Source organism: Anomaloglossus baeobatrachus, chromosome 4 (genome assembly GCF_048569485.1).
Source record: "Anomaloglossus baeobatrachus isolate aAnoBae1 chromosome 4, aAnoBae1.hap1, whole genome shotgun sequence".
Classification (NCBI taxonomy): Eukaryota; Metazoa; Chordata; class Amphibia; order Anura; family Aromobatidae; genus Anomaloglossus; species Anomaloglossus baeobatrachus.
The window spans coordinates 150,832,185-150,845,892 of NC_134356.1; the positions used below are offsets into that span (position 1 = coordinate 150,832,185).

The 13,708-nt window shown below is 43.4% G+C and overlaps 1 protein-coding gene and 1 long non-coding RNA gene across 6 annotated transcripts in view; one reads left to right on the forward strand and one right to left on the reverse strand.

The window, feature by feature from the left end:
• The window catches only part of LOC142303298 (uncharacterized), a 257,027-nt gene extending 256,964 nt beyond the window's left edge, over nt 1-63 (reverse strand). Inside the window, exon 1 of the long non-coding RNA XR_012753003.1 lies at nt 33-63. This is a non-coding gene — a long non-coding RNA (uncharacterized LOC142303298). The remainder of the gene's footprint in view (nt 1-32) is intronic.
• A 14-nt stretch (nt 64-77) lies between these two features.
• Nucleotides 78-13,708, forward strand: part of RARS1 (arginyl-tRNA synthetase 1) — a 736,258-nt gene continuing 722,627 nt past the window's right edge. For 2 of the 5 annotated variants that reach the window (XM_075344557.1, XM_075344559.1), the window contains exon 1: nt 113-173. Coding sequence is in view for 2 of the 5 variants with exons in the window: in XM_075344555.1 (XP_075200670.1) it covers nt 129-173 (45 nt within the window). In the remaining 3 variants the exon portion in view is untranslated. Of the gene's footprint in view, nt 174-13,708 lie in introns of all 5 variants that reach the window. The other 3 variants (XM_075344555.1, XM_075344556.1, XM_075344558.1) reach the window with 3 other exon arrangements.

Genomic DNA, 13,708 nt, shown 5'->3' on the forward strand with positions numbered 1-13,708 from the left:
GGCGCTGGCAGGATTCACTTAGCTCAGATTACCTCTGCTGCTCCCGCCTCCCCTGAGCACGTCCTTTCTATGTACCCGTGACGCGTTTCCTGTACCGCCTCTTCCCCCGGTGTCAGTGTGAGCGAAGCATGGAAGGACTGGTTGGACGCTACGAGGAGAGGCTGCTGCAGCAGGTGAGGAAATTTCAGTCTTGACGAAACATCATATATATTTATACACACACATGAGGGACGTGACATGTATCTCCAGTACTAAACTGTGAATTCTGATACAGTAGTGTGGCTAAATCCCAGTAGCTAGGAGGACCTTGGGCGTGACCAGCCTGGTTAGTGCGCGTGACCGGCATCGTTGTGGGCATGGTGATGTTTCTTCCCTTCCACTACAATAATACAACCCCTACACTTGGGGGTCTGACACTCAGACCCCCGCTTCTATTGTAATGAATTCCATGCCGACGTGGACTTGAAAAGCAATGATGCTTCCTGGTATCAGCTATGCTGGCGGAGGCCCCGCCCCTGCTGGGCACATGGGTATGACGTCACAGAGGTCCTTCAAGCCTCTAGGATTTTGCCGTTACCATTCTGATAGCGGTCTGTACAGGCATGCGCTCGTACAGTGACGTCCTAGTGTGCTACGCTATCTCTGTTACTTGGGTTCCTCTGTAGCTCCCCCCGTATTCTCGCCTATATTCGTCCTCATATATTTCCCTGTGCACTCTCGCGTTCTCCACTGTGCACCAACTTGCGTTCTTTTCAACAACAATTTTTTTGTAAACTTCACCTGCGTTCTGCCCTGTGGTGTCCTTTTGGGGGTGTTGCCCTGTGGTGTCCTTTTGGGTTCTCCATTGGACACTCATTTTCAACAAAGAAGATTTTTGAAGACTTTTAAATCAGTTGTGTAGAAAACTGGTGTAAGGAAGAGAGAAGTGTCCCATAATCTGTTGCTATTAGATTCATTAGATATGTAGTATGACAGAACATGGCCAGTAATGTATAATATTTAGGTATATACTTAATTTTTCAGAGGGGGCACTTCAGATTGTAAAGGGTGCTTTACACGTTGCGACATCGCTAGCGATGTCAAGCGATAGCACCCGCCCCCGTCGTACGTGTGACATTTGTTGATTGCTGCCGTAGCGAACATTATTACTACGGCAGCGTCACATGCACATAATTTGTCAGCGACGTCGCTGCGACCGCCGAACAATCCCTCCCTCAAGGGGGAGGTGCGTTCGGCGTCATAGCGACGTCACTGCGGCGTCACTAAGCGGCCGCCCAATAGAAGCAGAGGGGCGGATATGAGCTGCCGGAACATGCCGTCCACCTGCTTCCTTCCACATTGCCGGTGGACGCAGGTAAGGAGATGTTCGTCGCTCCTGCGGTGTCACACATAGCGATGTGTGCTGCCGCAGGAACGACAAACAACATCGTACCAGTGGCAGCAGCAAATATTAAGGAAATGAACGTGTCAACGATCACCGCTTTGGAACGATTTTGCGATCATTGATCATCGCTCATTAGTGTTACACGCTGCGATGTCGCTACCGGCGCCGGATGTGCGTCACTAACGACATGACCCCGACGATATATCGGTAGCGTCGTCGCAGCGTGTAAAGTACCCTTTACTGTTGGGAGGGCAAAACCAATAGGCTGAAACTAATTCTGCATAATAATATTTTTTGTTATAATAATTTTAACTGTCATTTTAATATTAAGCTGAATTAACTATGCTGACACCCCCTATTGAACACATGACTTCACACCCTGCCTCCCTATATACAATGAGTCCACACAGCCCCCCCCTATATAGAATATAAGTCCTCACATAGTGCCTATATATAGGAAGTCCCTACAAAACCATCCTATATACCGTATGAGCCACCACATACCTTCCTATATATAGTATGAGCCCTCACACAGCCCCCTATATATAGGCATATACACTGTGTTTGTGTGCGTAAATATATATACTGTAATGGCCGAAAGTGTTGGCACACTTGACATTGTTCCATAAAATGAATTAGTATGTCACACAGAAAATTACTGTAACTACATGTTTTGTCATACACTTTTATTTCCATTGTGTATATTGGAACAACACAAAAAAGTTTAAGAAAAAAAGGCTAATTGGGTATAATTTCACATAAAACCCCGAAAATGCGGAGTACAAAATTGTAGGCACCTTACCAATATTCTGGGTAAACAACTTTGTTACAAGCATGTGATGCTCGTTCAAAGTCACCTGTGGCAAGTAAGGCAATGCGTTGTGACCTCCGTTCTCTGATCCCATTAGGGCTTCCGTCAGACCCCTCTGCAAAACAGGTTTCAGACACACGTGCCGACGGGGCCGTTGACTATAATGGTGCAGACGGGAGTCACTGTGTGCTCTGTCGTGCACCATTTTCGGGAGTATACGCTTTCTGTATGCGGACACCCAGATGCAGTCTACTAGTGGTGCATGACAGAGCACCCAGTGACTTCATCTGCACCATTATAGTCAATGGCACCATCGGCGCATGCGTCCGAAACCCTTTTTGTGGGGGGGGTTTGGACGGAAGCCCCTACTGGACAACTGAACGGAGGTCAGAATGCAATCTGAAAGGGGCCTAACAGTTGTGGGCAATATTAAAATCATACTTGAAAGCAGATAAAAATGGGAGAAGTTTACTCAATCTTTGCATGATGTGTTTGTGTGTGCCACACTAAGCATGAAGTACAGAATGAAGAGAAGAAAACTTGAAGACCAAAATTGTTGAAAAATATCAACAATTTCAGTTACAAGTCTATCTCTCAAGAGATCTTGATTTTCCTTAATCCACTGTGCGCAACATAATCAAGAACATTTTTAGGCCTTAAGCGCACCCTGCTTTTTTTTTTTTTTGGTGCAGGTTCGAGTGCAGCTTGTTGTCCTAAACTGCATATATGCCCTTCCCCACCAAAGCCTGAGAAATCCGAAAGGCTGTGCGCTGTTGCTTATTTTTTACCTGCAGTTTTGGTTGCAGAAAAGAAGCATGCCACTTCTTTTCTGCATTTTTCTCTGCGTTTTGCCATTGACAATGTTAAAAAAACGCAGGGCCAAAAACGCAGACAAAAATGCAATGCGTTTTTTTTCAGTCAGAGGTGCGTTTTTCTTTCAGAAAAAGCTTTTTTTTTTTTTTTCCTGGAAAAACAAAACTGCAGTATGCACGCATACCCTTATTATATTAGGTTTACAACCCCAGGCACTGTAGCTATTCTCCCTGGATATGGTTGGCAAAAAAAAATAATAATGAAAGGTTACATTGCAGGACAGTCTGGTTGGTGGATAAGGAGACCTAATAAACTCCCAAAGAAGCTGTCCTGCAGGCTCAGGGTGCATTAGTATCTGCACAAACTATAATCAAATGCTATGGCAGGAGGACCCCCCTGCTGATACAGAGACCTAAAAAAGCTAGACGGCAGTTTGCCAAAATGAACGCGAGTAAGCCAAAATCATTCTGGGAAGTATCTTGTGGACAGATGAGACCAAGATGGAGTTTTTTCCTAAATCACATCATTCTACAGTACTGTTTACCAAAAACGGAATGAGGCCTACAAAGAAAAGAACACAGTACCTACAGGCAAAAATGGTGGAGGTTCATGATGTTTTGGGTTTGTTTTGCTGCCTCTTGAACTGGTTGCCTTGGCTGTGCAAGATATCATGAAATCTGAAGATTACCTAAAGATTTTGGGTTGCAATGTAGTGCCCTGTGTCAGAAAGCTGAGTTTACATTCTAGGTCATGGGTCTTCAAGCAGGACAATGGCCTCAAACATAGTTCAAGAAGCACCCAGAAATGGATGGAACCAAAGCACTGGAGGGTTCTGAAGTGGCAGCAATGAGTCCGGATCTAAATCCCATTGAACACCTGTGGAGAGATCTTAAAATTGATGATGGAAAAAGGCGTCCTTCAAATATGACATACCTGGAGGAGAGTAGAATACAAAAGAAGAGTGATCCAACATTCCAGTTGAGAGGTGTAAGATTATTGATGATTATATGAATCAATTGATTACAGTAATTTATTCCAAAGGGTGTTCTACCAAATATTAAGTTAAGGGTGCCAACCATTTTGGCTAGCCAAGTTTTGGAGTTTTGTGTAAAATTGTCCAATTTTCTCCTTTTTTTTTTTTTTTTTTTTTTTCCCACCCTGTTGTTCCTATACACACAAAGGAAATAAAATGCATAATTGCCACAATTTTCTTGGATAAATACTTAATTTTCTTGAACAATTTCAAGGGTGCCAACACTTCTGGCCATGAGCGCATATATACATGTACAGTGTGTGTATGTGTGTATAGAATATATTTGTATGTGTGTATGTATATATGTGTATGTATATATGTATGTGTGTGTATATGTATGTGTGTGTATGTCATATATATATATATATATATATATATATATATATATATATATATATATAATGTATATGTGTGTGTGTGTGTATGTATATATATATATGAGTGAGTACCGCCTTGTACACTATATGTGAGTATAGTGAGTACCGCCTTCACATTTTTGAAAATATTTTTAGATCTTTTCATGGGGCAACAATGAACATTTCATACAATGTACAGTAGTCAGTATACAGCTGGTATTACAATGTAATTTTGGTGCCCTCTAAATAACTGAACACACCATTAATGTCAAAACTACTGGCAACAAAGATGAGTACACCCCTAAGTGAAAGTGGACAAATCGTGCCCAATATGTTAATATTTTGTGTGACCACTCTTATTTGCAAGCACTGCCTTAACCCCTTCACCCCCGGGCGTTTTTTGGTTTGGTTTTTTTTTTTTAGTTTTTGTTTCTTTCCTCTTCTTCCAAGAGCCGTACCTTCCCCCCCCTCGTCAATCATGCCATATGAGAGCTTATTGTTTGCAGGACGAGTTGCACCTTGAATTAAACCCTTCGTTTTACAAAATAGTGTAATGGAGAATGGGAAAAAAAATCCAAGTGCGGTGAAGTTACAAAAAAACGAGTTCGAACTTTATTGCACAATTTTTTGGGGTATGTTTTATTCACAGTGTTCACTATATGGTAAAACTAATGTGTCGATGTGATGCCTTGCAGATGTCAAACATGTAGACTTTTAAGGGTGCTTTACACACTGCGACATCGCTAGCGATAGCTAGCGATGTTGCGAGCGATAGCCCCCGTCGTACGTGCGACGTGGTGATCGCTGCCGTACCGAACAATATCGCTACGGCAGCGTCACATGCACATACCTGTTCAGCGACGTCTCTGTTGCTGCCGAACAATCCCTCCTTCAAGGGGGAGGTGCATTTGGCGTCACAGCGGTGTCACAAAACGGCCGTCCAATAGAAGAGGAGGGGAGGAGATAAGCCGCCGGAACATGCCACCCACCTCCTTCCTTCCTTTCACCTTTCCGGTTGCCGCAGGTAGGATGATGTTCGTCGTTCCTGCGGTGTCACACACAGTGATGTGTGGTGCCGCAGGAATGACGAACAACCAGCAGCATTCACCACCATCGATACTATGAAAAGAAGCGACATGTCAACAATCAACGATTTTGGAAGTTTTTGTGATCGTTGATCGTCGCTCCTAGCGGTCACATGCTGCGATGTCGCTAACTGCGCCGGATGTGCGTCACAAACACCCTGACCCCGACGATATATAGTTAGCGATGTCGCAGCGTGTAAAGCACCCTTTACTCTTATCCAAGGGTTTAAAAAGAAATTCAGAAGTTTGTCCAAAAAAGTGGCGCTTTTGGCCCCATATTCTGAGACAGAGTTCTCATTTTTCGGGATCTATTGCTCTAACACTGCTTATTTAATTATTTCTTGTTTGCAGACGCTACATTTCGATGGCCTGTTATTGCATTTTAAAAATAGTTTTGCGGCAAACAAAAAACGTAATTTTGGTGTTAGGATTTTTTTTCTTGCCACACTGTGTACTGACCAGATTACTTGATTTTATATTTTCATCGGACATTTCTGAACACGGCAATACCAAATATGTGTATATTTTTAATTTTTTTTAACGGTTTTATTTTCAATGGGACTAATAGGTGGGTGATATGAATTTTTTTTTTTTTAAATTTATACTATTCCCCCTAGGGGACTTTATAGACCAGCAGTCTGTACGCTTGTTCATTTCTGTTGATTAGAGAGATGCACAGCTCTGATCAGCAAAAATGCACTGTTCCTTTTAAGAGCCCCCGCTCTGTTAGCTCTTACAGGAAGTACGTCATGGTTGCATCAGGAGACAGTGCTACCATGACAACCTTCGGCTATCCGTGGTCACAGGGCCTCCGATGGCAGCGGGATCACTAACGCAGCGATTTATATCGCGTCGTCACATATTGACGGCGCGATCTAAGTGTCAAACAGACAAATGTGGATCGAGAAGCTATCCATTCCTGTTAGCCCTACATGTCTGCTTGTCAAATCAGTACATATGTGCGGGGATCACTGATTGTTCAACGCAGCTGCCGGCGTTGATTACCACGACACGACCGATGATGTACCAGTATGTCTTCTGTTGTGAAGGGGTTCAAGAGGACCAACCACCAGGATTTTCATATATAAACTAAAGCCAGAGCTGTACTGGCACTATCGTGCTGCTTCTAAACATATCTTTAGTTGTGAGATCGGATGTATACTTTCTGAAATATAGCCAAGTAAAGTTTGTGAAATGCACTGTTACTTGATAAGAGATGCAGCGGAATATCTTATAGGTGGGTGGGGTTTTGTTAGTTATTGGCGCCCCTGTCTGTCTGTCTGCCTGTCCTTCATTCCCTCTGTCCTTTTGACCTCCTTCCTCCCCCTGTAATAACAGAGACAGGGGGAGGAAGGTCAGGCAGATGGGTGGGAATAACTAGCAAAACCCCACCCACCTATTTGATATTCCGTAGCTCTCAAAATATGGTGCTGCAAAGCTTTTTGGGGGGTAAGAAACAGTTTTTATTTATAGTCTGTGATGGTAGCAAAAAATAAGAAGAATCGTCTATAATGCTCATCAAGGTTATGTAAATTCAGCAGAGCAATTTGCATAGCAAAATGTGTGAAAAACAATTAAAATATAACCTTTAATAAATATATATATTAAAATATATCGCACACAACAAAAACAGTTGCTATGCAACCATCATTACAGGACAAATACAGTGTAGAGAGAAAAGGCGCTAGGATGTAATAGCATCCTCTCCCTATATTTACAGGTATTATTTACAACTGGAACATCAATTTTAGTAAAACCGATGTCTAAACAAAAAAAAGTTTGTGATGCTAAGAACAATGTGAAAGTGGTCACAAAAACACACTGTATAGCCAAGGGCACAATCAGAAGATAGTAAATTTGATAACAATTATCTCATATGGCCATAGGGGGGGGGGGGGGCTAAATATCTGACTCACAATACCCCTCAATGGGAACAATCTGACCTTAGTTGCTCCCAGACTTCCCGACGCGTTTCATAAGTAGTTTAATCACCAGGGGAAATTGGCTAGAAAAGCAAAAGCTGCAAATGGAGCAATATAACCATAAGAAGAAATAACACGAGCAAAGTAATATCAAGGTATGAAAAAACAGGGTCCTACCTTAAAGATCATTGCGAACCTCCACCACAGTAAGTCCGGGCGTATAACAGCGCACCCGACTTTCAAAAATGCTGCCCTTAAATGTGCTCCTATCGAATGAAGTCACCACCCACATAGAGGGCCCAAACGATGCTTGGAATACATAATTTTCTACCAATTGCGGGAGGCGGGGATGGTAGATGCTGATGCACAAGGAAGTTACATCATATCATCTCCGGATATTGCAAGTGCGCTTACATCCAAAAGTAAAAGTCTCATTGAGACCTAACGGTGTCTGTGTTTTAAGCATATAAATCCACCTACACTCTAGTTGGATGATTTTGCGATCCCAATCACCCCCTGGATTGGATAATCAATGAGGTCGATACCCATGAAAGTAAGCCCAGAGATGTCTCCATTATGTATCATTTGGATGTGTGTGGAGGGGAGATAATTTGCTAGATCTGGTCCTGTCAAATAGACTGGATACAATTTCAGATCTACAGGTCCGGGAGCACTTGGGAACCAGCGATCATAATATGGTAAGCTTCAACGTAATATTCAATAAAACATTTCAAAGTGAAAATGCTAAAACCTGGAATTTTAGGAAAGCTGATTTCAACAAATTAAGAGAAGAGCTTAAATGTGTAGATTGGGACAAAGTCATGGTAACTGGGGATGCGGAACGTAAATGGGGAAAGTTTAAGCATATACTGCTAGAGTCCTGTAAAAAAAACGTATACCCTCTGGTAATAAAATGTCCAGGAATAAAAAGAAACCACTATGGATAAATAAGACTGTACAAAGTATAATAAAACAAAAACAAAGGGCATTTAAAGTCTTGAAGACTGAGAATACAGAAATAGCATTTCAGGAGTATAAAGATATCAATTGGAAATGCAAAAAAGAAGGAAAACTAGCTACTGAAACAAAAATCGCCAATGACATTAAAATAAATCCCAGAATCTTTTATAAATACATTAATGCCAAAAGGAAAATACCGGATAGTAGTGGCCCCTTAAAATATAATAACAAGTTAGTTATAGAGGACAGCAAGAAGAGAATGGCACTTCCTATATATGCGTCAGAGATATTGGGGTGCACTTCAGGTTCCAAAGCCAAACAGTGAGAAGTATACAAGGCACTCCCAAGATGATTTGAAGAAAAATGTATTCATGTGCGTAACAAACGTTTTCGGTCCTATATGGACCTTCCTCAGTAGCACATGTGTGAGGGAACACGCTGTGTGGGCTGTCAGACGCGGAATCCACCGCTGTATTGGGAGCCCCCAATACAGCGGTGGATTCCGCGTCTGACAGCCCAGTTATAGAGGACAAACAAAAGACTGAGATATTAAATAGGCATTCTCATCTGTGTTCACCAAGGAACTGACTGTACCAGGGATCATTCAAGAAGTCAAAAATCAAAGTTCACCACCCGATATAATTAAACACAAGAAGTACGCCTACGTCTGAGTAAATTAAACATTGACAAATCCCCAGGGCCAGATGGCATTTCTCCACGAATATTAAGGGAATTGAGCTCTGTAATCGACAGACCGCTGTATCTCATCTTTTTAGACTCGCTTGTAACAGGGTTGGTGCCTCAGTATTGGAGGATTGCTGATGTGGTACCGATATTTAAGAAAGGTAAGAGGATAGATCCAGGCAACTACTGTCCAGTAAGCCTGACATCCCTAGTATGCAAAGTTTTTGAGAGCATTTTAAGGGATTACATGCGAAAATATATTGCAGAAAATAATTTAATAACTGACAGACAACATGGATTCATGAAAGATAAGTCGTGTCTAACCAACCTGTTGGGGTTCTATGAGGGGGTAAGTGCAAACCTGGATATTAGTAATGCAGCTGATGTGATTTATTTGGACTTTGCAAAGGCATTTGATACTGTGCCACATAATAGCCTTATACTAAAGCTCCAGAAGCAAGGACTAGGGAAAACTATATGCAACTGGGTAAGGAATTGGCTAAAAGATAGGAAACAAAGAGTAGTCATAAATGGTACATTCTCTAAATGGGCTATAGTCAGCAGTGGGGTTCCACAGGGATCTGTGCCACGACCGATTCTTTATAATCTCTTTATTTTTTATTCAACTTTTTATTTTGAAAAAGGTTTTTTAAAACATATTATACAGTAAACAAGAAAAGAATAACACACAGATATGCAGTTACACGAATAGATACACCATTTCACATGCATGTTCATTAATGGACTATATCACCCACGATCCAAGCGTCAAATAGAAGGTAGAAGGTGTCCCCTGATATCGGTCTAAACCCCGGACATCCATCGCTTCATTCCTGTATCCGACCCTACATCTGGTATGTGTCCACTAAAGCATCCCAAAGAGACCATGTCACTGTGAACCTATCCATTGTATTATGGAGCTGCGCCGTGAGCCTTTCCATATTCCTGACATCTTTTATTCTGGCATATAGATCTGAGACGGAAGGCGGGGCTACCCTTTTCCAGAACAGTGAAATCAGACATTTGGCCGCAGTAAGGACATGGAGTAAAAGCTGTAGTTCAGGTTTGCTAAGAGAAGATGGGAGGGCATTCAGCAGGTACACTACCGGGTCTCTGGTCACGCTACCCCCTACCAACCTACCTATCAAGGATTCCACTTCCTCCCAAAAGCCTTCAATGATCGGGCATGTCCAGAATATATGGTATTGGGATGCTCCCCCAAGGCCACATCTCCAACACACATCTGGACAGGCACGGTTAAATTTGTGTAGGAGTTCTGGTGTGTGGTACCATGTCATAAGGATCTTTACTTGGTTTTCCTTATAAAGAGTGCAAATCGAGGACCTAAATGTCCTAGCCCATATGACTGACCAAAGTGCATCTGAAATAGGGCGTCCAACCCATCCCTCCCATCTCCTCATGTATGAGTGCTTCAACACATCCGGCGGGTCCCCGACTATCAGTATGTTATAAATGGCCGAGATCAGTCCCCTGGTTGAAGTCCTGCCTGAACAAAGGATTTCGATTGGTGTGGGACGCCGCACCCCCGCCCGTCCCATAATGTCTGTGAAAAAAAGTGATATCTGTTGGTATGAGGAATACAGGCGGAGGGGTAAGTTATATTGATATCGTAAATCTGAAAATGACTTTAATTTCAGCGTAGCCGGGTTGACCAGGTCTCGAAAACAGTAGAGGCCCGCCTTCGCCCACTGCCCCACCACCCCCGGGTTCATGCCCTTTGTCAGATGTGGTGTGAACAAGAAAGGGGTCAACAGGGAAGACTGTGAGGCCAGCTGGAACTTCATTCTACACCGCCGCCACACCTCCCTTGTAAATGCCATCGGACCCAGGAGCTCTCTGGATGGGGTTTCACTAGGACGTCCCCATATTAGAGAGCTAGGGTGGAAAGGTGCCATCCAAAGCTTCTCTATCTCCGTCCACCTGTTATAAGCCGGTAAAGTCGTCCATGACACCAGACTACGCAGGTGTGCGGCATAGTAATAAAGCTCAAGGTTAGGACACGCCAAGCCCCCCTTTGTACGTGGTGTGCATAATACTGAATCTGGGATGCGGTGCCTTCCTGAGTGCCATATAAATTGCAAGAGTTTTGATTGGACTTTTTTCAGTAGCCCCAGGGGAACCCGTACTGGGAGTGTTTCAAACATATACAGAAATTTAGGGATAACTGACATTTTAATTGTAGCGATTTTACCCAAAAAGGAGATCTGAAGTGACGACCACTTTTTCAGACTATTTTCCACTTCGCGTATCAGGGGCGGGAAATTGGCTTGGTATAATGTTTTATAACTAGGGGTTATTTTGACTCCTAAATATCGCAGGGAATCTGAACGCCAGGAATATTTGAAATTATGTTTAAGGATCTGTAATTTAGTGTCTGGGATGTTAAGCGGCAAGGCCTCTGTTTTATCGGAGTTAAGTTTATAGCCCGAGAGTCTAGCGTATTGAGTTAGTGCTGCGTGTAAATTTGGTAGGGAAATGACGGGATTAGTCAGGGACAACAGAACGTCATCCGCAAATAGGGCCACTTTAAAGGATTTATCCCGAACCTTGACCCCCGTAATGTCCGGATTAAGTCGGATATGTGCTGCCAGTGGTTCAATGCTTAGGACATATAGTAAAGGGGACAGAGGGCAGCCCTGCCTAGTTCCATTTCGAATGGGCAGGGTATTAGAGTGTGCATGAGGAAGGCGAATCGTCGCCGCAGGGAGAGAATACAGACCCCGCAGGGCTGAGACAAATGGTCCCGACAGGCCGAAGTGGTCCAACACAGAAAACATAAAGGACCAATCCAGCCTATCGAAAGCCGCCTCTGCTTCCAGTCCCAAAAGAAGTGCCTCCACTCCCTCCCTATTTACCACCTCCACCAGATCCAGGATCCTCCGGGTGTTGTCCCCCGCCTGACGGTAGCGAACGAAACCTACTTGGTCTTTATGGACCAGCTGTGGGATCCAGTTATTTAGCCGGTCAGCCAACAGTTTGGTGAATATTTTAAGATCAGAGTTTAAAAGGCTAATAGGGCGATAGCTCGCACATTCCATGGGGTCCCTACCCGCTTTAGGGATGACAGTTATGTAAGAGTGTAAAAAAGAATTTGGGATGTCCCCACCCTTCATGAAAAGATTAAAAAGATGGGCCAAATGAGGCGACAGTTCTCCCAGGAAGGTTTTATAGTATAGGTAAGTAAACCCATCAGGGCCCGGAGCCTTGTGGTTAGGGAGATCTTTAACAATCTGATGGATCTCATCCGGAGTTATTTCTCGATTGAGATCCTCCAGAGCCTCCTGGGACAGTTTTGGAAGGTGACATTCAGCCAAATAATCATTCATTATTGTTGTTCTATCTGGGTGGGACATTGGTAGTGACGGAGGGATAGAGTACAAGGATGTGTAGTATGCGTGAAAAAGTTGTGCAATTTTTGTGGGATCATAATGAGGGGTACCCAAAGTATCCTTTATGGCGCAAGGAGCGGAAGTTATTGTTTGGTCCCGGAGCCTTCTGGCCAGCATCGTATGTGATTTATTGCCATACTCATAATACTTCTGGCGTGAGTAACGTAATAGCTTTTCAATTTTCCCGTGTGAGATCTCTTTTAATTTAGTTCTAAGATCTATTACCGCTTTCAGGCGAGTCTTAGAGGGGTGGGTGTGAAGGCGTTCCTCCGCTGCTCGGAGGTCCGTCTCACACTGATGATAAAGATGCTGTGAGTCCTTTTTGAGCTTGGAAGAAATAGCTATGCACTCCCCTCTAATAACCGCCTTGTGGGCTTCCCATATCACTGGGAAAGATGGAGGGGTCTGAGAATTCTCCGCAAAGTAATTCTGTACAGCCCTACAGATAGACTCTCGAGAAGTAGGGTTAGCTAGTAGGGATTCATTTAGTCTCCAGTGGGTTCTTTTTGCGGTAACATTTGTTAAATTAAGGTGTAGTAGTAAAGGGGCATGATCTGACCATGTGATACTGCCTATTTGTGCTTGTCGGAGTGTTCTAAGGGTGAGAACATTACCAAAGAAATAATCAATTCGGCTATGGGAATTATGAGGGTGTGAGAAGAAGGTGTACTGTCTCGCTGTCGGGTTATCAATTCTCCACAAATCAAATAGTTGGTGTTTATGGATCAGTTTGCGAAATCCCGTAGACAGAGGAGAAGATTTACCCGGGCTTGTGGAGTGTGAGGGTGCTAGCATTTTATCAGCTCTATGTGAAAACACCATATTAAAGTCCCCCCCTATAATATGCATGACCCCCCTGTCTGGCAGGAGGCGTGAAAGGACCGAGGAAACAAATCTAATCTGATTAGAGTTTGGAGCATAGAGGTTACATAGGATTAATTTCATCCCATTCAGCGTGCCCTGGATGATCAGGTAACGACCTGAGGGATCAGCCTCCCACTTGCTCACTTGAAGTGGGCAAGTGCGAGAAATTAATATAGCCACCCCTGCTTTCTTCCTTGTGTTTGTGGCCGAAAAGGATCGAGGAAACCAATGGCGGGCAAAATTAAAAGAGCTTTTTTCCGTGAAGTGTGTCTCTTGCAGAAACACCACATCCGCCCTTGATTTTCTCATCTCCTGAAGAACCAGCCTCCTTTTAATATCAGAATTCAACCCCTTCACGTTAAGGCTCATCAACGTAGCCATCCCAA